The 20,988-nt window shown below is 45.1% G+C and overlaps 1 protein-coding gene across 2 annotated transcripts in view; it reads right to left on the reverse strand.

Moving 5' to 3' along the window:
* Positions 1-20,988, reverse strand: part of LOC109896019 (ras GTPase-activating-like protein IQGAP1) — an 84,797-nt gene that overhangs the window by 1,672 nt on the left and 62,137 nt on the right. The window contains exons 16-37 of one of the 2 annotated variants that reach the window (XM_020490207.2): positions 20,861-20,951; positions 20,529-20,696; positions 20,131-20,273; positions 19,752-19,922; positions 19,502-19,585; positions 19,284-19,355; positions 19,092-19,161; positions 18,711-18,919; positions 18,278-18,421; positions 18,030-18,193; positions 17,525-17,749; positions 16,735-16,875; positions 16,219-16,303; positions 15,773-16,005; positions 12,704-12,836; positions 10,626-10,728; positions 8,166-8,307; positions 4,112-4,199; positions 3,729-3,941; positions 3,472-3,632; positions 3,062-3,205; positions 1,886-1,994 (exon numbers count right to left, since the gene is read on the reverse strand). In XM_020490207.2, coding sequence (XP_020345796.1) covers positions 1,886-1,994; positions 3,062-3,205; positions 3,472-3,632; positions 3,729-3,941; positions 4,112-4,199; positions 8,166-8,307; positions 10,626-10,728; positions 12,704-12,836; positions 15,773-16,005; positions 16,219-16,303; positions 16,735-16,875; positions 17,525-17,749; positions 18,030-18,193; positions 18,278-18,421; positions 18,711-18,919; positions 19,092-19,161; positions 19,284-19,355; positions 19,502-19,585; positions 19,752-19,922; positions 20,131-20,273; positions 20,529-20,696; positions 20,861-20,951 — 3,093 coding nt within the window. Of the gene's footprint in view, positions 1-1,885; positions 1,995-3,061; positions 3,206-3,471; positions 3,633-3,728; positions 3,942-4,111; positions 4,200-8,165; positions 8,308-10,625; positions 10,729-12,703; positions 12,837-15,772; positions 16,006-16,218; positions 16,304-16,734; positions 16,876-17,524; positions 17,750-18,029; positions 18,194-18,277; positions 18,422-18,710; positions 18,920-19,091; positions 19,162-19,283; positions 19,356-19,501; positions 19,586-19,751; positions 19,923-20,130; positions 20,277-20,528; positions 20,697-20,860; positions 20,952-20,988 lie in introns of both variants that reach the window. The other variant, XM_020490206.2, reaches the window with a different exon arrangement.

Consider the following 20,988-nt stretch of genomic DNA (forward strand, 5'->3'; position numbering starts at 1 on the left):
CAGACAGGGACTGAGATAGACAGACAGGGACTGAGATAGACAGACAGGGACTGAGATAGACAGACAGGGACTGAGATAGACAGACAGGGACTGAGATAGACAGACAGGGACTGAGATAGACAGACAGGGACTGAGACAGACAGACAGGGACAGAGATAGACAGACAGGGACAGAGATAGACAGACAGGGACTGAGACAGACAGGGACAGAAACAGCGATAGACAGACAGGGATAGAGATAGACAGACAGGGATAGAGATAGACAGACAGGGACAGAGATAGACAGACAGGGACAGAGATAGACAGACAGGGACAGAGATAGACAGACAGGGACAGAGATAGACAGACAGGGACAGAGATAGACAGACAGGGACAGAGATAGACAGACAGGGACAGAGATAGACAGACAGGGACAGAGATAGACAGACAGGGACAGAGATAGACAGACAGGGACAGAGATAGACAGACAGGGACAGAGATAGACAGACAGGGACAGAGATAGACAGACAGGGACAGAGATAGACAGACAGGGACAGAGATAGACAGACAGGGACTGAGATAGACAGACAGGGACTGAGATAGACAGACAGGGACTGAGATAGACAGACAGGGACTGAGATAGACAGACAGGGACAGAGATAGACAGACAGGGACAGAGATAGACAGACAGGGACAGAGATAGACAGACAGGGACAGAGAGACAGACAGGGACTGAGAGACAGACAGGGACTGAGATAGACAGACAGGGACTGAGATAGACAGACAGGGACTGAGATAGACAGACAGGGACTGAGATAGACAGACAGGGACAGAGATAGACAGACAGGGACAGAGATAGACAGACAGGGACAGAGATAGACAGACAGGGACAGAGATAGACAGACAGGGACAGAGATAGACAGACAGGGACAGAGATAGACAGACAGGGACAGAGATAGACAGACAGGGACAGAGATAGACAGACAGGGACAGAGATAGACAGACAGGGACTGAGATAGACAGACAGGGACTGAGATAGACAGACAGGGACTGAGATAGACAGACAGGGACTGAGATAGACAGACAGGGATTGAGATAGACAGACAGGGACTGAGATAGACAGACAGGGACTGAGATAGACAGACAGGGACTGAGATAGACAGACAGGGACTGAGATAGACAGACAGGGACTGAGATAGACAGACAGGGACTGAGATAGACAGACAGGGACTGAGATAGACAGACAGGGACTGAGATAGACATACAGGGACTGAGATAGACATACAGGGACTGAGATAGACAGACAGGGACTGAGATAGACAGACAGGGACTGAGATAGACAGACAGGGACTGAGATAGACAGACAGGGACTGAGATAGACAGACAGGGACTGAGATAGACAGACAGGGACTGAGATAGACAGACAGGGACTGAGATAGACAGACAGGGACTGAGATAGACAGACAGGGACAGAGATAGACAGACAGAAACAGAGAAAGTCAGACAGGGACCAAGATAGATAGTTAGACAGGGACAACAGACAGTCAACTATCATACTGCAGACAGGGACAGAGATAGACAGACAGGGACAGAGATAGACAGACAGAAACAGAGAAAGTCAGACAGGGACCAAGATAGATAGTTAGACAGGGACAACAGACAGTCAACTATCATACTGCAGACAGGGACAGAGATAGACAGACAGGGACAGAGATAGACAGACAGGGACAGAGATAGACAGACAGGGACAGAGATAGACAGACAGGGACAGAGATAGACAGACAGAAACAGAGAAAGTCAGACAGGGACCAAGATAGATAGTTAGACAGGGACAACAGACAGTCAACTATCATACTGCAGACAGGGACAGAAACAGACGGTCAGTGACAAATATGCGTCATTATTACCTGGAAATGGAGTTGGACTTTTTCCATCTCAACTCCCATAAACTTGGCCTTCACCTCAAAGTCCCCAACTTCCTCACTTGGCGAGATGTCAAACATGACATTTTTGAACCTGAGAGAAAATACAAAAACATGGGATTAAAATAATGAGTCAAAATTAAAATACAGGATACAGAGACTGGATAATAACCAACTCTAGTCCTGCTATTGTCCGTAGGTCACAACGTCAGACAGACTTGTTTTGGAATAACGTTTAAATGTTGAGTGTGAGAAATATTATGACCAGAAATAGAATGCTTTGAAATCGTTTTTTTGTTTGTACTTATTTATTTTCTGAAATGCATTGATGATATTGGGCCAAAGTGTAGTGTGTTTAAATGGCTCTAAAGAGGACGTAGCACTCTCTTCTAGATACTAGCTCTCTGTTTCCTCTTTGACCTAGCCTGGAACTCCCACAGAGTGCAGTGAGGAGCCACAGGAGCTGACTTTGGCTCTCAGTGCCACTCTAGCTGGAACAGCCTGGCCAAAACAAGAAGGACGGGAGTGAATATTCAGAGAGATGGAGGGAGAGGGGAAAGAGAGAGGGACAGAGAGTGAAGGAGAGTGGGGATAACACAAAAAAGACAGAGAGCGAGAGATAGACAGAACACGGTGGGCGTCTGGATGGAAAATGCAACTTATTAATGACGTTTTTCCTTCCTCCCCGTCTCACACAGAGCTCACTCATCACATCAAAGACCTGGGGCCTTGGCCACATCCCAATACTTTACCAATGCATCCTTTTGTCCTCCCTTCCTTTGGAATAATCACTGATCTGATTTGTAAAAGCTATGACAGACTCATGCATTTCTGAAAGTATTGGAGCAGAGCCCCTTATATTATCCATCAAATATGGATAACCTACTTCTACCACAATACCAGAGACCTGGTATGGTACCAACTCACTCAGGATTCAATACCATGTTCACATTAGTTCAACCACACTACCTCTTAAATCACAAAACCCTGGCTGTTCATTGTAAAATATTTTATGTTGCAAAACGTTTTCAATTGTAAAACATTTTGCTATGCTTTGAAACGGTTTGTACAAATGAACACGACTCCGGCGCCGGGAAGCTGATGTCCAAGCACAATGCTAAGCTAACTAGGACCAGCTGTCCTCCCCTCTGTTTCACGCACTGGTTGGTTTGCAGACCCTCTATCTCCAGGATCACTCCCTTCTCGTGCAGTCGGGCCGCCGTGTACTTCAGAGACTGATGCTTCCACTTCTTACTGCCCTTCTCCTCCACCTTCCTGTCCAGCTTGATGGACCGCCGCGCGTTCCTGTGGGGACACACACCAGATAGGTCACACACGCATGGAAGTTACTCACGCACACATCAAGTTTTGAATGGGACCATAGGCTCTGATCATGACAATAGCAATGACAATGTAATTCAAAACTAGCCCATATGGCGCCATTTCAAACCAATTCCTCCTCTGTAACCCGAGATCCTTGTTGACTTGCTAGGCCCTGTACATTGTATGTTTTTAGGTTAACTAAGACTTATGGTTAGTGCCGAGGGGTCCGTTTTGTAGGGGACACTCACTTCCTGTTGAGGTTGTCAAGGCAGGTCCTGATGTAAGTATCATAGTAGTTGGTCTGGTCCTGATAGAAGGCTGTCTTTGAGTTGAGCGCACTCAGTGTCTGTTGGAGCTTCACTAGCTCTGCCTTCCTCCTCTGTCTGTAACGCCTCTGGTAACGAATGTCCTGTCAAGCACACAAAGAAGGGACGTGATTGGTTAGATGGGTATTCTGCAACAAACTCTGAAGGCCATCAGTATGTGTGTGCGCGCGTTCGTGTACCTTGGAGATGTCGTTGATGAGATCCTGGTACTTGTTGCCAGTGGTGACGAGGCCAGCCTGCTCCAGGGTTCGGAGACTGCGGAGGATCTTCCTCTTCTTCTGCTCTAGAGGCAGCTGTCTGTCCTCCAGCACTGCCTGGCTGCTCTTCAGCCCCTCTGGGGCCTGGGCGTCCTGCACTGCACGCAGCTCCACCACCTTAGCATGCTCACGCTCCTGGACCACAGCACAAGTAGGAAGAGAGACAGACAAAGACAGACAGGAAAGTTAGCATGACTGCTCTTTTCCACTCTTGCATGGCACAAAGGGCATAGCATGGAAATCAAACCACTTTAATAGAGAAGTATCTGAGGTGTGGGGTGCTGGGCTGGTTTAGGGGTCATCACCTGGAGGCCAGAGGCTGGGGTCTCCAGGGTCTCTGGGAGAGTGTCTCCTGGCTGGATCCTGATTACATCCATTATCAGCTTCTTAGTTCTGACAGAGACAGACAGAGAGAAAGAGAAAACATCACCTAGGTTACATCACATCCACTATTCTCTATGTAGTGCAATACTTTTGACAACAGCCCCAGGCCATGATCAAAAGTAGTGCACACTATATAAGGAATAGGATGCGTTTTGGGACGCACTACGTATGAAACCTTATCATACACAGATAATATACTGTACAGGCCAGGGCACTGACTAGGTTTCAATATTTTACAGGTATTTTACAAATGCTCCATCCCGAGAATAAGCCACTTTTCTCCCGGGTAACCTGGTATTTCCCACCAAAACTGGAAGTGTCATTCAAAAGCATTGTAAAGTATATAAATGGGTCTATAGAGGCCCATACATGTACGTTACATGACCAAAAGAATGCTTGTCGAACATCTCATTCCAAAATCACTGCCATTAATATGGAGTTGGTCCCCCCATTGCTGCTATAACAGCCTCCACTTTTCAGGGAAGGCTTTCCACTAGACGTTGGAACATTGGAAGCAAGTCCCCACGGCATTCAGCCACAAGAGCATTAGTGAGGTCGGGCACTAATATGGGGGCTTTAGGCCTGGCTCGCAGTCGGCGTTCTAATTCATCCCAAAGGTGTTCGATTGGGTTGAGGTCAAGGCTCTGTACAGGCCAGTCAAGTTCTCCCACACCGATCTCGACAAACCATTTCTGTATGGACCTCGCTTTGTGCACGGGGGAATTGCCATGCTGAAACAGGAAAGGGCCTTGCCTAAAGCCTTGCCACAAAGTTGGAAGCACAGAATCCTCTAGAATGTCATTGTATGCTGTAGCGTTGAGATTTCCCTTCACTGGATCTAAGGGGTCTAGCCCGAACCATGAAAAACAGCCCCAGACTATTATTCCTCCTCTACCATGCTTTACAGTTGGCACTATGCATTCGGGCAGGTAGTGTTCTCCTGGCATCTGCCAAACCCAGATTAGTCTGTCGGACTGCCAGATGAAGCGTGATTCATCCCTCCAGAGAATGTGTTTCCACTGCTCCAGAGTCCAATGGCAGCGAGCTTTACACCACGCCAGCCGACACTTGGTATTGCGCATGGTAATCTTAGGCTTGTGTGCAGCTGCTCGGCCACAGAAACGCATTTCATGAAGCTCCCAACAAACAGTTATTTTGCTGACATTGCTTCCAGAGGTCATGTGGAACTCGGGGGGTGTTGCAACTGAGGACAGATGATTTTCACGCGCTTCGAGCTTCAGCACTCAGCGGTCCCGTTCTGTGAGCTTGTGTCTTATCACTTTGTTGCTGATCTGTTGTGCTCCTAGACGTTTCCACTTTACAATAACAGCACTTACAGTTGACCGGGGTAGCTCTAGCAGGGCAGAAATTTGACAAACTTATTTGTTGGAAAGGTGGCATCCTATGACGGTGCCACGTTGAAAGTCACGGAGCTCTTTAGTAAGGTCATTCTACTGCGAATGGTTGTCGATGGAGATTGCATGGCTGTGTGCTCGATTTTATACACCTGTCTGCAACGTGTGTGGCTGAAACAGCTAAATCCACTCATTTGAATGGGTGTCCATATATTCTGGTGCAGCACATGCTAGCGAATTTGAATATAATATGGCCTATTTGTATAATTAGTAGGCTGACTCATATTACACCTTTCATAATATTCCCCTTATTGTTATTAGCCTACCTCCTATTTCTCTATTGTTGCTTCATTCCTTCCTCACAGCCCGGTTGGAGTTTGCCAAAAGGCACCTAAAGACTCAGACAATGGGAAACAAGATTCTCTAGTCTGATGAAACCAAGATTGAACTCTTTGGCCTGAATGTCAAGCGTCACGTCTGGAGGAAACCTGGCACCATCCTTACAGTGAAGCATGGTGGTGGCAGCATCATGCTGTGAGAATCTTTTCTAAGTGGCAGTTACTGGCAGACTAGTCAGGATCGAGGGAAAGATGAACGGAGCAAAGTACATAGATTTCCTATCATCCTTGATGATAACCTGCTCCAGAGTGCTCAGGACCTCAGACTGGGGCAAGGTTCACCTTCCAACAGGCCAACGACCGTAAGCACACAGCCAAGACAACACAGGAGTGGCTTCTGAATTTTATTTTGTGGCCCTGCCAGAGCCCGGACTTGAACATCTCTGGAGAGCCCTGAAAATAGCTGTGCAGCGACTCTCCCCATCCATACTAACAGAGCTTGAGAGGGTCTGCAGAGAAGAATAGGACAAACTCTAAATACAGGTGTGCCAAGCTTGTAGCGTCATACCCAAGAAGACTCGAGGCTGTAATCGCCGCCAAAGGTGCTTCAACAAAGTACTGATTAAAGGGTCTGAATACTTATGTAAATGTGATATTTCACTATTTTATTTTAATACATTTGTAAAAATATCTAAAAACCTGTTTTTGCTTTGTCATTATGGGGTATTGTGTGTAGATTGATGAGGGGAAAAAACAATTGAATCCATTGTAGAATAAGGCTGTAACATAACAGAATGTGGAAAAAGTGAAGGGGTCTGAATACTTTCACAATGCACTGTATAGGGCTATAGTCGATCTAGAACAGGATCATCTATTTTGGATAGATAAGCGTTGATGATTCATCATGCAGAGGACGTAGAGAAGCCAAATTTATACATTGCATATAATTTAACAGTTCCATATCACGTCATGCTGTTCATATAAATAATTTATTATAATTTACCGGTTTCTCGCAGTTATTCATCCCGGGAAAATGGAGTGGTTTTGGGCAATAAATCCCAGAAAATCTCGGTAACCGGGTTCCCGCCCTTCAACCCTAGCACTGACTGGGTGATTGTGTACAATATGTGGGATTAATGTAATTTTAACAAAACAGTGTAGCTCAAACATTGGCCTCTTACTGGCTAGCTGTTACAGTACGTGACTGCTGTTTTTCAAAGTCTTGTTGATTTGGTTTGAAAATAATTGGCAGTGTGTTGAGCTCTGGCCTCTCTCGGTTCTGGGGGAGAGGAAACATTTAGCTGTGTTAACACACAAACGCGTCACTGTCCCACTGACCCTGCAGTAGGACATGACGCCACTCAGTCCCACTTCCCATTTCCTGCCCCGGTGCATGCTGGTCCGACACTGGCCAGGACCACAGTGACACACAGAGAGACTTAAGACACAACAGAGCCCTAACATGGCTTCTCACCTCAACTACTGTAGGTCAGATGAACAGAGCTGCCATGTATAGTATCATAGGTAGAGCCAGGAGTTTTTCTTGACCACATGATCAGTTGTGACTGGCTGGATTGGTGTTCATGTCACAGGAAACATGATGAGCACAGTCACATCAGCAGAACAGAAACCATCTTTTAAACACACAGCCTTTTCCTCAAAGAAGCATAATACATTATCTAAAATGAGCAGGTCCATGGGCAAGATAACCCTGGCCACTAAACCTCTTCCTGGCAGGATAGGAAGTGATAGTGGAGCAGGAAAGAGCACAGAGCTGTCACTGAGCGATAGCCACTGTGGTTATTTATGTATGTACCTACTGGAACGTCTATAGAAACGTTTGTGGTCATACCACACCCTAGGTGCTGGGCTAATGAAACTTGAAAAGCACAGAAAGGCTGGCACATGGAATATGCTCATACTTACCACCTTTATTGACAACATTTCGATCCACAAGGATCTTTGTCAGGTCACGACGTTGTCAATAAAAGTGGTAATTGGGAGCATATTCAGTGTGCCAGCCTTTCTGTTATTTTCAAACCTACTGGAACGTCAAACACATTTAAACTGTTTCTTCTGGCTTCTTTTGCTCACTCAGTACAAAACCTCTCACTGTGCAGTTCTCCCATGTGTGTGTTTAACTTTATGGGGATTTTAATGGGCTTCCATAATGAAGAATAAATAATGGGTAGAATGTTCATAGCAATATATGTCATAAATGGAACCCTATTTCCCATGTTTTAGTGGAATAGGGTGCCATTTGGGACGATCCAGTGACTTACTTCAACATCAGGCCTTTTGTGTCCTTGTCATCGCCCTCCAGCAGCTCAAACTTGTTAGTGAGGCTGAGGGAGATCTGCGTCTTTGCCAGCTGACTCAGGGTGCTCTCCTTGTTGGGATTGTTAGGATCCACCACCCCTTCACCTGGAGAACAGAGAAATATATGTTTAGCTATCCTTGCAGGCTGGTTCCTGGTATGAGAACTAATGTGTACTTTTGTCAGTCCTAGTGGAGAAGGGCATACTGTATACTCATTCTGAGACTGTGGGTCGAAGCGTTACATGATTCACTTGTTTTATAATTAAGATTCAGCCCTGTACTGTAAATGGATCTCAGTGTTGTAAATTACAGTACCAGTCAAGTTTGGACACACCTAGTTTCTTTATTTTTACCATTTTCTACATTGTAAAATAACAGTGAAGACATCAAAACTATGAAATAACACATGAAATCATGTAGTAAAAAAAATAATATATATATATATATCTTTTTAAAGAGTTAAACCAATCAAAATATATTTTAGATTTTAGATTCTTCAAAGTAGCCACCTTCTGCCTTGACAGCTTTGCACACTCTTTTGCATTCTCTCAACCAGCTTCACCTGGAATGCTTTTCCAACAGTATTGAAGGAGTACCAACATATACCAAGCACTTGTTGGCTGCTTTTCCTTCTCTCCATGGTCCAACTCATCCCAAACCACCTCAATTGGGTTGAGGTCAGGTCATCTGATGCAGCACTCCATCACTCTCCTTCTTGGTCGAATAGCCCTGACACAGCCTGGAGGTGTGTTAGGTCATTGTTCTGTTGAAAAACAAATGATAGTCCCACTAAGCGCAAACCAGATGGGATGGCGTATCGCTGCAGAATGCTGTGGTAGCCATGCTGGTTAAGTGCGCGTAGAATTCTAAATAAATCACTGACAGTGTCACCAGCAAAGCACCATCACACCTCCTCTTCCATGTTTCACGGTGGGAACTACACATGCAGAGATAATCCGTTTACCTACTCTGCGTCTCACAAAGACATGGCGGTTGGAACGAAATATCTCAAATTTGGCCTCATCAGACCAAAGGACAGATTTCCACCGTTCTAATGTCCTTTGCTTGTGTTTCTTGGCCCAAGCAAGTCTCTTCTTATTATTGGTGTCCTTTAGTAGTGGTTTGTTTGCAGAAATTCGACCATGAAGGCCTGATTCACGCAGTCTTCTCTGAACAGTTGAGATGTGTCTGTTACTTGGACTCTGAAGCATTTATTTGGGCTGCATTTTCTGAGGCTGGTAACTCCAATGAACTTATCCTCTGCAGCAGAGGTAACTCTGGGTCTTCCTTTCCTGTGGCGGTCCTCATGAGAGCAACTTTACAGGTTCTTGACATTTTCCAATGTCAATGGATTGAGTGACAATGGATTGAGTGACCTTCATGTCTTAAAGTAATGATAGTCCCATAGGGCGGCGCACAATTGGCCCAAAATCGTCTAGGTTAGGGGAGGGTTTGGCCGGGGTAGACCGTCATTGTAAAATAAGAATTTGTTCTTAACTGACTTGCCTAGTTAAATAAAGGTTAAATAAATCAAAAATAGACTGTCGTTTGTCTTTGCTTATTTAAGCTGTTCTTGCCATAATATAGACTTGGTCTTTTACCAAATTGGGCTATCTTCTGTATACCACCCCTACCACAACACAACTGATTGGTTCAAGAGCATTAAGAAGGAAAGAAATTCCACAAATTAACTTTTAACAAGGACACCTGTTAATTAAAATGCATTCCAGGTGACTATCTCATAAAGCTGGTTGAGAGAATGAGTGTGCAAAGCTGTCATCAAGGCAAAGCGTGGCTATGTTGAAGAATCTGAAATATAAAATATATTTTGATTTGTTTAACACTTTTGGGTTACTACATGATTCCATATACATTATTTCATAGCTTTGATGTCTTCACTAATATTCTACAATGTAGAAATAAGAAAAAACCCTGGAATGAGTAGGTGTGTCCAAACTTTTGACTGGTACTGTATAACGTTGGGTGTCTGGGAGGCAGGGATGAAGGTGAACTGAGGGGTGTAGGAGGTATAGTGTGGGCGGTGTAGGAAGCAGGGTGAGGGGTGTAGGAAGCAGGGTGAGGGGTGTAGGAAGCAGGGTGAGGGGTGTAGGAAGCAGGGTGAGGGGTGAGGGGTGTAGGAAGCAGGATGAGGGGTGTAGGAAGCAGGATGAGGGGTGTAGGAGGTATAGTGTGGGCGGTGTAGGAAGCAGGGTGAGGGGTGTAGGAAGCAGGGTAAGGGGTGTAGGAAGCAGGGTGAGGGTGTAGGAAGCAGGGTGAGGGGTGTAGGAAGCAGGGTGAGGGGTGTAGGAAGCAGGGTGAGGGGTGTAGGAAGCAGGGTGAGGGGTGTAGGAACAGGGTGAGGGGTGTAGGAACAGGGTGAGGGGTGTAGGAACAGGGTGAGGGTGTAGGGGTGTCTGTGATACCCAGCAGTGCCTCCACGTCAGGCATGTCCCCTAGGTCCTGCAACAGCTCATGCAGCAGGTCGTTGTGGTCGGGGGAGATTGCTTCCAGGTGCTCCAACACTAGCTAGGACACACACAAAGAACACCACACAGGTGCATTATGTCAGACACACACTCCTCCAAGACTAGGCCTCTCCAGCCAGCACTGTATGTATGCTGTGTGTGATAACAGTTTGATGTTTACCCTGTCTTTATAGACAGGGCAACACACACACAGACACGCAGTCATAAACAGAGAATACTATTTACTGTAAAGTCTCAATACATGAACGAAATACATCCCCAAGGAGGATGAGATGAATGGAGGAAAGGACAGATGGATGACCCCCTCTTAGACCGCCTCCTAGCACAGCTCTGCAGTAATACCAAGCTCAGCCCCCTCTTCCTCTTTACGTGGAGATTGATAATGACAGGACATCCATTGCCTTCCTATGGCATTGGACACAGCTGTGCTAGGAGGGGGTCATCCATCCATCCCTTCCTCCATTCATCTCATCCTCCTTGGGGATGTATTTCGTTCATGTATTGAGACTTTACAGTAAAATATAGTATTCTCTGTTTATTACTGCGCACACACGTGTGTGCGTGCAGTGTGTGTGTGTGTCAAAGTTGCAGTAAGGAAATCCTAAACTCTGTAACTGCAAGATAAAAGCTGAGCATGTCTGTCAGTGGGGTATAATGCACGTCATGTCCATTGTTGTGCTTGTAATCCATGTGGGTGAGGTGAACAGAGAGTGAAACTAACAACGCCAAAAAGGATGTCAACATCTGAGACATTTTGCTATGAGAACCTCTGATGTCCTCCTTTATGTCCTCCCTGTCACCATCACCCCTCTCATTCATACCCAGGAGATGGAGAGGGAGAATAGAAGAGAGGGGGAAGGAAAAGGAGAGAGATGGGAAGAGGGAGACTAGAAGAGAGGGGGAAGGAAAAGGAGAGATGGGAAGAGGGAGACTAGAAGAGAGTGGGAAGGAAAGGGAGAGAGAGAGATGGGAAGAGGGAGACTAGAAGAGAGTGGGAAGGAAAAGGAGAGAGAGAGATGGGAAGAGGGAGACTAGAAGAGAGGGGGAAGGAAAAGGAGAGATGGGAAGAGGGAGACTAGAAGAGAGTGGGAAGGAAAGGGAGAGATGGGAAGAGGGAGACTAGAAGAGAGTGGGAAGGAAAGGGAGAGAGAGATGGGAAGAGGGAGACTAGAAGAGAGTGAGAAGGAAAAGGAGAGAGAGAGATGGGAAGAGGGAGACTAGAAGAGAGTGAGAAGGAAAAGGAGAGAGAGAGATGGGAAGAGGGAGACTAGAAGAGAGTGAGAAGGAAAAGGAGAGAGAGAGATGGGAAGAGGGAGACTAGGAGAGAGTGGGAAGGTAAAGGAGAGAGATGGGAAGAGGGAGACTAGAGGAGAGAGATGGGAAGAGGGAGACTAGGAGAGAGTGGGAAGGAAAAGGAGAGAGAGAGATGGGAAGAGGGAGACTAGGAGAGAGTGGGAAGGTAAAGGAGAGAGAGAGATGGGAAGAGGGAGACTAGGAGAGAGTGGGAAGGTAAAGGAGAGAGATGGGAAGAGGGAGACTAGAAGAGAGGGGGAAGGAAAAGGAGAGAGATGGGAAGAGGGAGACTAGAAGAGAGTGGGAAGGAAAAGGAGAGAGATGGGAAGAGGGAGACTAGAAGAGAGTGGGAAGGAAAAGGAGAGAGATGGGAAGAGGGAGACTAGAAGAGAGTGGGAAGGAAAAGGAGAGAGAGAGATGGGAAGAGGGAGACTAGGAGAGAGTGGGAAGGAAAAGGAGAGAGAGGGAAGGAAAAGGAGAGAGAGAGATGGGAAGAGGGAGACTAGGAGAGAGTGGGAAGGAAAAGGAGAGAGAGAGATGGGAAGAGGAAGACTAGGAGAGAGGGGGAAGGAAAAGGAGAGTCCAAGATCTTGTCCCAAATGGCACTTTATTCCCTATATAGGGCATTACCTTTAACCAGGGCCCATAGCGCTCTGGCCAAATGTAGTGCACTGTAAAGGGAATATGGTGCCATTTGGGATGCACAGATAGTCTGGGTTTACCGAATGTGTGTTGATGACCTCATCTATAGAGATGTAGATGACAGGCTTGCACAGAGTCACCATGTCAGAGTACTCATCCACGTTAAACTTCTCCTCCGGCTCAGGGACGTCACACGCCGCCTGGAAAAACACCCTGAAAGACGGGATCAAAGCATTCTGTTGGTTTTTTACCTCACCAGGAAGATTACTGGACAAATGGGTAGTAGTAAAATCATTAATCATTTCTGAAGATACACTATTTATACAAAAGTATGTGAAATCGACAATTTTAGCCACACCCGTTTCTGACAGGTGTATAAAATCGAGCACACAGCCATGCAATCTCCATAGACAAACATTGGCAGTAGAATGGCATATCGAAGAGCTCAGTGACTTTAAACGTGACACCGTCATAGTATGCCACTTTTTCACCCTGCACAACTGTAAGTTCTGTTATTGTGAAGTTGAAATGTCTAGAAACAAAAGCGGCTCAGCCGTGAAGTGGTAGGCCACTCAAGCTCACAGAACTGCACCGCCGAGTGCTGAAGTGTGTAAAAATGGTCTGTCCTCGGTTGCAACACTCAATACCGAGTTCCAAACGGCCTCTGGAAGCAACGTCAGCACAATAACTGTTCGTCGGTAGCTTCATGAAATGGGTTTCCATGGCCGAGCAGCCGCACACACGCCTAAGAACACCATGTGCAATGATGCCTAGTGTCGGCTGGAGTGGTGTAAATCTCACCGCCATTTGACTCTGGAGCAGTGGAAATGCGTTCTCTGGAGTGATGAATCATGGTTCACCATCTGGCAGTCCGACAGATAAATCTGGGTTTGGCTGATGCCAGGAAAACACTACCTGCCCGAATGCATAGTGCCAACTGTAAAATTTGGTGGAGTAGGAATAATGGTCTGGGACTGTTTTTCATGATTCAGGCTCCTTAATACCAGTGAAGGGAAATCTTAACGCTACAGCATACAATGGCATTCTAGATAATTCTGTGCTTCTAACTTTGTGGCAACAGTTTGGGGAAGGCCCTTTCCTGTTTCAGCATGGCAATGCCCCAGTGCAAAGAGTGAGGTCCATACAGAAATGGTTTGTCGAGATCAGTGTGGAAGAACTTGACTGGCCTGCACATGAAATCTTAATTTAAATCAGAACAATTATTTTTGATCTGACATAACAGGTTTATATTTACCAATACCATATGTTAGTGTAGAGGAAATCATGTGTGTAGTAGAAAAACGAAATAAAAAAGGAATTGGTGCTGGTGCAAAAATAAGTGAACCCCAAGTTGCATTGGTTAAATCAATTAGGTAAATAGCATCAGGTGGGTAAATAATTGGGTACCAAATGAACCAATCAAAGGAGAGATCTTTAGGAAAGAGTTTGGACGGGACTCTGATAAATAGAGATAAGAAACCTGGTCAGTTTGGTGTTATCTAACCAGGTGAATGCAAAGCACACCATGCCGAGAGGTAAATCATTTACAAATGGAGAGTATTTAACATGACAGCAACCCAAACATAACTTCTAGGGATTTGCAGACCTCCCTTGCTGCATCTCAGGTAACTGTGCACTACCAAAATAAACTTATCCCAACAGTCAAGCGTGGTGGTGGGAATGTCATGATCTGGGGCTGCTTTTCCTCTTCTGGACCTGGATGACTCCACATCATTAAGGGAACCATGAATTCTTAGGTGTACCAGGAGATTCTTGAACAGAACGTCAGGCCATCAGTCAAAATGGGTCTTCCACAAGACAACGACCCAAATCGTTCAAACAAATCTACGAAACAATGGCTCCGGAGAAAGAAAATGTGTTTTTTGGATTGGCCAAGTCAAAGTCCAGACCTGAATCCAATTGAGATGCTGTGGCTGGACCTGAAGCGGGCAGTTCATGCCAGACACCCCTCAAACCTCACTCAATTAGCTGAGTTCTGTAAGGAGGAGTGGGCAAAAATCCCTCAAAACAGATGTCAGAGACTGATTACTGGCTATAGGAGACATGTACTCCAAGGTATCACTGCTAATGGAAGTGCCACAAGCTATTGACTGAAGGGGTTCAAATTTTTTGCATCAAAGTTTTTGTTAAATAAAGAAAATATATCATTTTTTTGTGTCTGTCATTTACTTGGAATGTATTTATTACGAATTGGAGATGAGATAAGGATTTTATGTTTATTTTAATATTTTATAGCAAACGAATGACCAGCCCTGTAAGGATTCACATACTTTCAAGCAGCACTGTATGTAGAGACTAGCTTGGTGTTGAAGATACTGAGTGAGGTTGAAAAGTGGCAGAATTTCCCTTTAAAGACAAAACATATCCTGTTGAATTAGGGTTTAGTCTTTGCTTTTTTAATAGTGGCTGGAGTTCAAACTGATTTCCAGTAAAGATAAGTCAATGCTGTAGGAGGTCGGGGCAGAGAATTCAGGGAACATAACCCTTTGTCCCTTTCTCGCTCTGTGTGTGTGTGTGTGGTATTGAGTTTTAGTGAAGACCCATTTCCCACACCATCTTCCTTGCTGACACTGCACTTTCACACAAAGACACTTCCTCTTTCTCCTGACTCACCTCTGCTCCCATGTCAACTTAACCCTGCCCTGACCTCCAAATCGTTTATAAAGCCCGCTCTTTTTCTTATCTCATCCCCTTCTGCTTTATTAGATGGCACATTTCTCTATACATGGCAGTCTCAGGAGCAGTTCTACTCGGAGTGAATGTAACATTTAAAAACATGGTGACAGTTTTAGTCCTACAGAGGTCTGCTAGCCAACAGCTCTTTTGGGGTAGCGGTTCTGTTTGTCCACGAGCGTCAGCCTGAGCCAGGAAATACAGAGGTTCACACATCTTTCCATAATAAGGATTGGATGCACAGCTTGGAGATGAGGGAATTTATAGATCAAATAAATATAGATAAAGTGCTGCAGTAAACAGTCTGCGCAGCACATAGCGCAGACAAAGGCCAACCCTTGTGAATAAGCACTTTTATCTCGGAACGGGCCTGCAGATAGAAAACTACAACTCCCAGACCCATCTTAACTGAACCTCAGCCAAGAGGCTTGGGAGTTGTAGTTATTTACGCTCACCTGAACTTCTGGTAGGTCTGGGAGATGTAGTTGTTCATGGGGGTCATATGGGCATTCTCTCCCTCGAACAGCTTGTTGGCGGCGGCGTGCTGCAGCATCTTTGCCACGGAGCCCAGGTTGCGACGCTGGTCAGAGTGGAGCTGACCTCCGGCTGACATGTCTATGATGTCGAAGCCATCTGGAGCCACTATGGCTGGGTTCATGTAACGGTAGTACAGCAGGTTCCCTACAATCTGACAGCCGACACACACACAGTTAAACATAGCTTCATGGCGTCAAATACCTGTATTAATCAGTACAAACTGAAGTTGCTGAATATTTGCATGGGGACTACAGTGTCAGGGAACACTAAAGGAACTTGATATTACCAAACCAATAACAGCAACATGAACGAAAGGTGTATGAAGGAGAGGACATTTATGAGATGTAATACTTAAGCCTTGTACCTTCAACAACTCATCCTCTGTAGCATCTGGGAACTTTTCATGAAGTGAATTTTTCAGGACCTTTGCAACGTACCTCATGCCATAGCTACATGCACAACAACAAAAAACATGGACAAGATGTGAAACCAGCATGCATTAAAAATACACAACATAGTGAATTGATGCACAAATGATGGGGCGCATCAACATAAAATGCAGGGGACCATGACCGTTTCAGAAAATGAGGGCTGTATTTTTGTCTGTTGTACAAAATAACACTGTGATGCCCCCCTGTGGAGTATACTAAGCACTGCAGAGTGGGGATTCAACAGTTGTCTAAACCAGTAGCTATGTAACATGGATGGGTTGTAACCCTCTGGCGTCTCTAAGCACTGTTTGTCTACCCTTCCACTAACACACCACTGGGGTTGCCTCCCAAATGGAACAAAATGCCCTTTATAGTTCACCACCTTTGACCATGGCAGGAAAGGAAAAAGGACGCATTTTTTAAGAATTCCAACCAGGCCTTAGACTTACGGGATGTTGTCCAGTGACGACACGATGGAGTTGAGCACTTTGTCTGTGGCTGTCCGCAGCGCCCGACTGGAGGACTCCAGCTTGGCACGTACTTCCTCGTGTGCCATGGCCTGGTCCGGGGTCACCTCGTAAGGCAGTTTACTGAGAGAGGTAGGACAACATTGAGGTCAGTGTATGTTTGTGTGTACGCAAACATACACTGTACGCATGTTGTCTCTGTGTGTGTGTGTGTGTGTGTGTGTGTGTGTGTGTGTGTGTGTGTGTGTGTAGTGTTGGAAAAAGTATGCAATTTTCATACTTGAGTAAAAGTTTAGATACCTTAATAGAAAGTTACTCAAGTAAAAGTCACCCAGTAAAATACTACTTGAGTAAAAGTCTAAAAGTATTTGGTTTAAAATATACTTCACTATCAAAAGTAAATTGAATTATTAAAATATACTTAAGTATCAAAAGTAAAAGTATAAATCATTTCAAATTCCTTACATTCAGCAAAGTGGACAGACCATGCTCTTGTTTTTTTAATGTATGGATAGCCAGGGGCACACTCCAACACTCGTGTTCAACCACGTGTTCTCTTGATAAGTGTGTGAATTTCACAATTTTCTTGTTCTGCTAAGTAGTACTTTGGGTTGTCAGGGAACATGTGTGGAGTAAAAAAGTTGTAAAAAAATTTACATTTTCTTTAGGAATGTAGTGAAGTAAAAGTTGGCAAATAGTAAAGTACAGATACCCCAAAAAACGACTAAAGTAGTACTTTAAAGTATTTTTCCACCACTGTCTGTGTGCTCACCTGGCCTCTCCAGTGTTGGTCTCCAGCTGGTTGACCCAAGCCTTGTACACTTCCACAGGGTTGGTGTTGATGCCCAGGCCCTTGTCCTCGATTATCTCCTTGACCACAGGTGCCAGCAGCTGCCTCAGCGTGTTGTGACCACGGGCTCCACGGTTGAAGCTCACCACCATCTTGATGACCGTGGGGTTCCCAGTCACGATGTCCTGGATCTGATCCACCTTGGACCTGAGGGAGAGCAAGAGAGACATTTTATCATGCAACCATATTATTCCTTTATATTCAGGAAACATCAGACAACTTATATATAATACTGTATATGATTGGAGAGGATCCTTGAGTTATGAAGTAGGAGGGAATGTGGATTACTGTCTGTTGCACTCAACAGTGATTCTGTACATCGTTGCCTTATCATGAGTGCAAAGAAATAATGGCACCCAGGCTAGACCATCTGTAGTAACTGTATAAGGGAGGTGTACGATTTGGGACAGGTGAAAGTTCCACTCACTTGATCTCCTCCTCCAGAGCGGTCTTGAAGAGTTTGAGCAGCAGGTACTCCTCTCTCTGGTTGGAGGCATAGTTATACAGGGTGAAGATCACTGTGTCCATGAACTTAGTAGACTTGTTCTGAGGCATCTGGAAGATCAACTTGGCCAGGTACGAAGGGTTGGTCTGTGGAGAGGAGATGAGATCGAGGTAAAAGAGTGTGTGAGTGTGTGTGAGCGTGTCATAGTGTGTTCTGTGCTTCGAACTCACCTGCAGCAGGTAGAAGAGGTGCTGGTAAGCCTCTAGTTTCTTCCTCTTGTCTTTGCTCAGTGCCTTGATGCCCTGCCTGTCCCCTGCAGCCAGCTCTTCTTTACTCTTCTTCACCGTCAGCTTCTTACTATGGGAAACCACATCCTGGGAAGATGGACAGTAGGCAGCATGAAAAAATCCCTGCTCACCTATCCAGTTGTGTTGATCAGTGATAACTTTAAGAAAGACAGAAGAGGAATGCATTATTCAAGTATCTGAGCAGGCCTATGACTATTGTAGACTAAGCGCTATCTCCAGAAACAGTTGTTATCAGCAGCTTAAGGGGAATGGCTCTGGGAACTGTAGCAGGACTGTTGTGAATAAGCATAGTTTCTCAGTTGTGTTGAAAAGCATTGTTTTGTCAGTCATGTTCCCTCTGTGTGTAAAACATCACCTGTAGGGTGATCCTGTTCTTGACCAGCAGGCCAATCTTAATGTCCATCAGGTTGAGGTCTTTCTCCATCTGCTGATTGGAGCGAATCTTAGTGACCACTTCCTCCCTAAGCCGTGTCACTTCCTGTTCTTCCAGTAGGTCCAGGCTGCTCTGCTCCAGCAGGTGTACAAACTTACGCACCACCGACAGAGGAGGGTCCTGAGCCCCGGCTACAGGGCAGACACACAAAGAGAAAGACGGACACAGACAGACATAAAAACATTAAAAAGATAAACAAATTAACATTGCAATTGTATCGGAGAGGTTCAGGTAGTTCCTTCTCTGTCTGAAACTGTGACTTCTTTAAAAATGTGTGACGTATTAAATGCTGTCTGAACTCACTGAGTGTTCTGTAGTCATCTCTGGCTTTGTTAGCCTTGAGGAAAGCCTGGATCTTCACTATGTCTTTCTCCTGAACATACAAACAAGACAGAAGGGAATCAAGCTTCAGCAAATATCACTGATGAATAATATGATATAATATGAATACATTACATAACTCCTCATTTGTAATGTAGGTGCTTTGTTACTCACATGGTCTTTGAAATACTGCAGTCTTTGAGAGTATTTACTTTTGGCTCGCCACATTTTAACGAACGACTGAAGCTGGACCAGGAGGAATACAACAATGTCAGCAACGGATAACTGTTTTAATTTGAGATGAGTCTCCTGAAAATTGACACTTGCTTTCTCACCATTTCAAACTAATGTTATCTCTTTCCAATAAGGCTCACAGCCCCAAAACTCATTACCTTGACGACAGTCCCCACGTTGCTTTGTAGCACATTCATTCTGTCTTTGTACATCTTCCTCTGTTTATAGCCCTTCCAGGAGGCCTATATATAAACATGAGGAAATCAAACCCAGAACCAGCTCTGTCCATGTGTGTTTACAGTATTTGTGAGTAAACTAAAAAAGCGGTACATGTATATTAACTGTAGATATTACATTTGTGTTTGACTTCATAAACCGGTCGGTGTAGAACATGACACAGTATAGTACCTGTAGTCGGACCACGTGTGGTTCTTGTTGTCGTAGGAAATCCAGTCTCTGGGCGTGAGCTCTCCTCACCAGGTAACCTCTAACCCGAGCCTGTAGCTGAGTTATTAGGGCCTCGTTGGCCAACCATAACTGCTCCCTGTTATACTCCGCTGTCACACTTCCAACCACACTCTGACCAGGACACACACACATGAATACTCTTCCAGTGTTGTTATGCATTATACATGACTTATATATAACATGTTACGTGGTCGATGGTGAAGTGTAATTTAGTATGAGAAAGTTATTTGTAAATTGTCCCAACGTTTTAAGTAACATATTTTCATCAATTATAATGTAGAAAGGTATTTCTCCAACATACAAGCAGGTGTGTATGTACCTGTATTTCCTCTCTGCGGAGCTGTGTGCTGTTGTGTGTGAAGTCCTCTGGCTCCTCCCAGGTCCCCTCTCGGTTCTCCAGGTTGTAGTAGTAGTCATAACCTCCCTTGATCTGGTGTTTCACCCACACACTGTCACTGCTGCCTGCTAAAGGAAACAACATGTCATACACTTCGAGAGGAATCCTGAATAGGGATGAATCCTAACCTGGGACCATCCTAATCGCAGCATTTGACGTTACACGTTAAGACAAGTTGGGAGGATAATGTATTGAATTGTTTGAGAGAAAGTGTCTTGATGAGAAAACAAACATCCATAAATGCTTCTTTAGTCTATTACAGTGTAGGTGTACAAATGAGTAATAAACTGATTTATAAAGCAGATTGTATGCCAGGTTACCAGTAGTAACGTTGAGGTCCTGGCGCTGGCCCAGCTGTGTCTGGTAGGTGTCTGCACACTCAGACAAAACCCCTCTCAGCCCTGGCAGGGGTGATTGGAGGGCCTGCAGGGTAATTTGGGAGTCTCCCGCCGCCACCTCCCTGTTGATGTCTGCCACTGCTCCAGCCACTGCCACAGTTGAAACACACAAAGGAACAGTTATGACATTTTACATTTTGGTAATTTATCAGACACTCATATCCAGTGGCTGGAGTTAAGACATTTGAATGGTGAAGAACTTCTAAGATATTATTTGTTGATGGTTTAGAGCATATGGTTGTGAGTGGGCCTACATGTGAGAGCCTCCTCTTCATCTTGGTTGGCTGTGTGTATGCCTTCTTGGATCTGATTGAGCCACAGCACAGCAGACTCATCCCCTGAGCTCTGGAGTCACAGACACATACTGAGTCAATCTCTGCTT

This window comes from Oncorhynchus kisutch, linkage group LG8 (genome assembly GCF_002021735.2).
Source record: "Oncorhynchus kisutch isolate 150728-3 linkage group LG8, Okis_V2, whole genome shotgun sequence".
NCBI classification, from domain to species: Eukaryota; Metazoa; Chordata; class Actinopteri; order Salmoniformes; family Salmonidae; genus Oncorhynchus; species Oncorhynchus kisutch.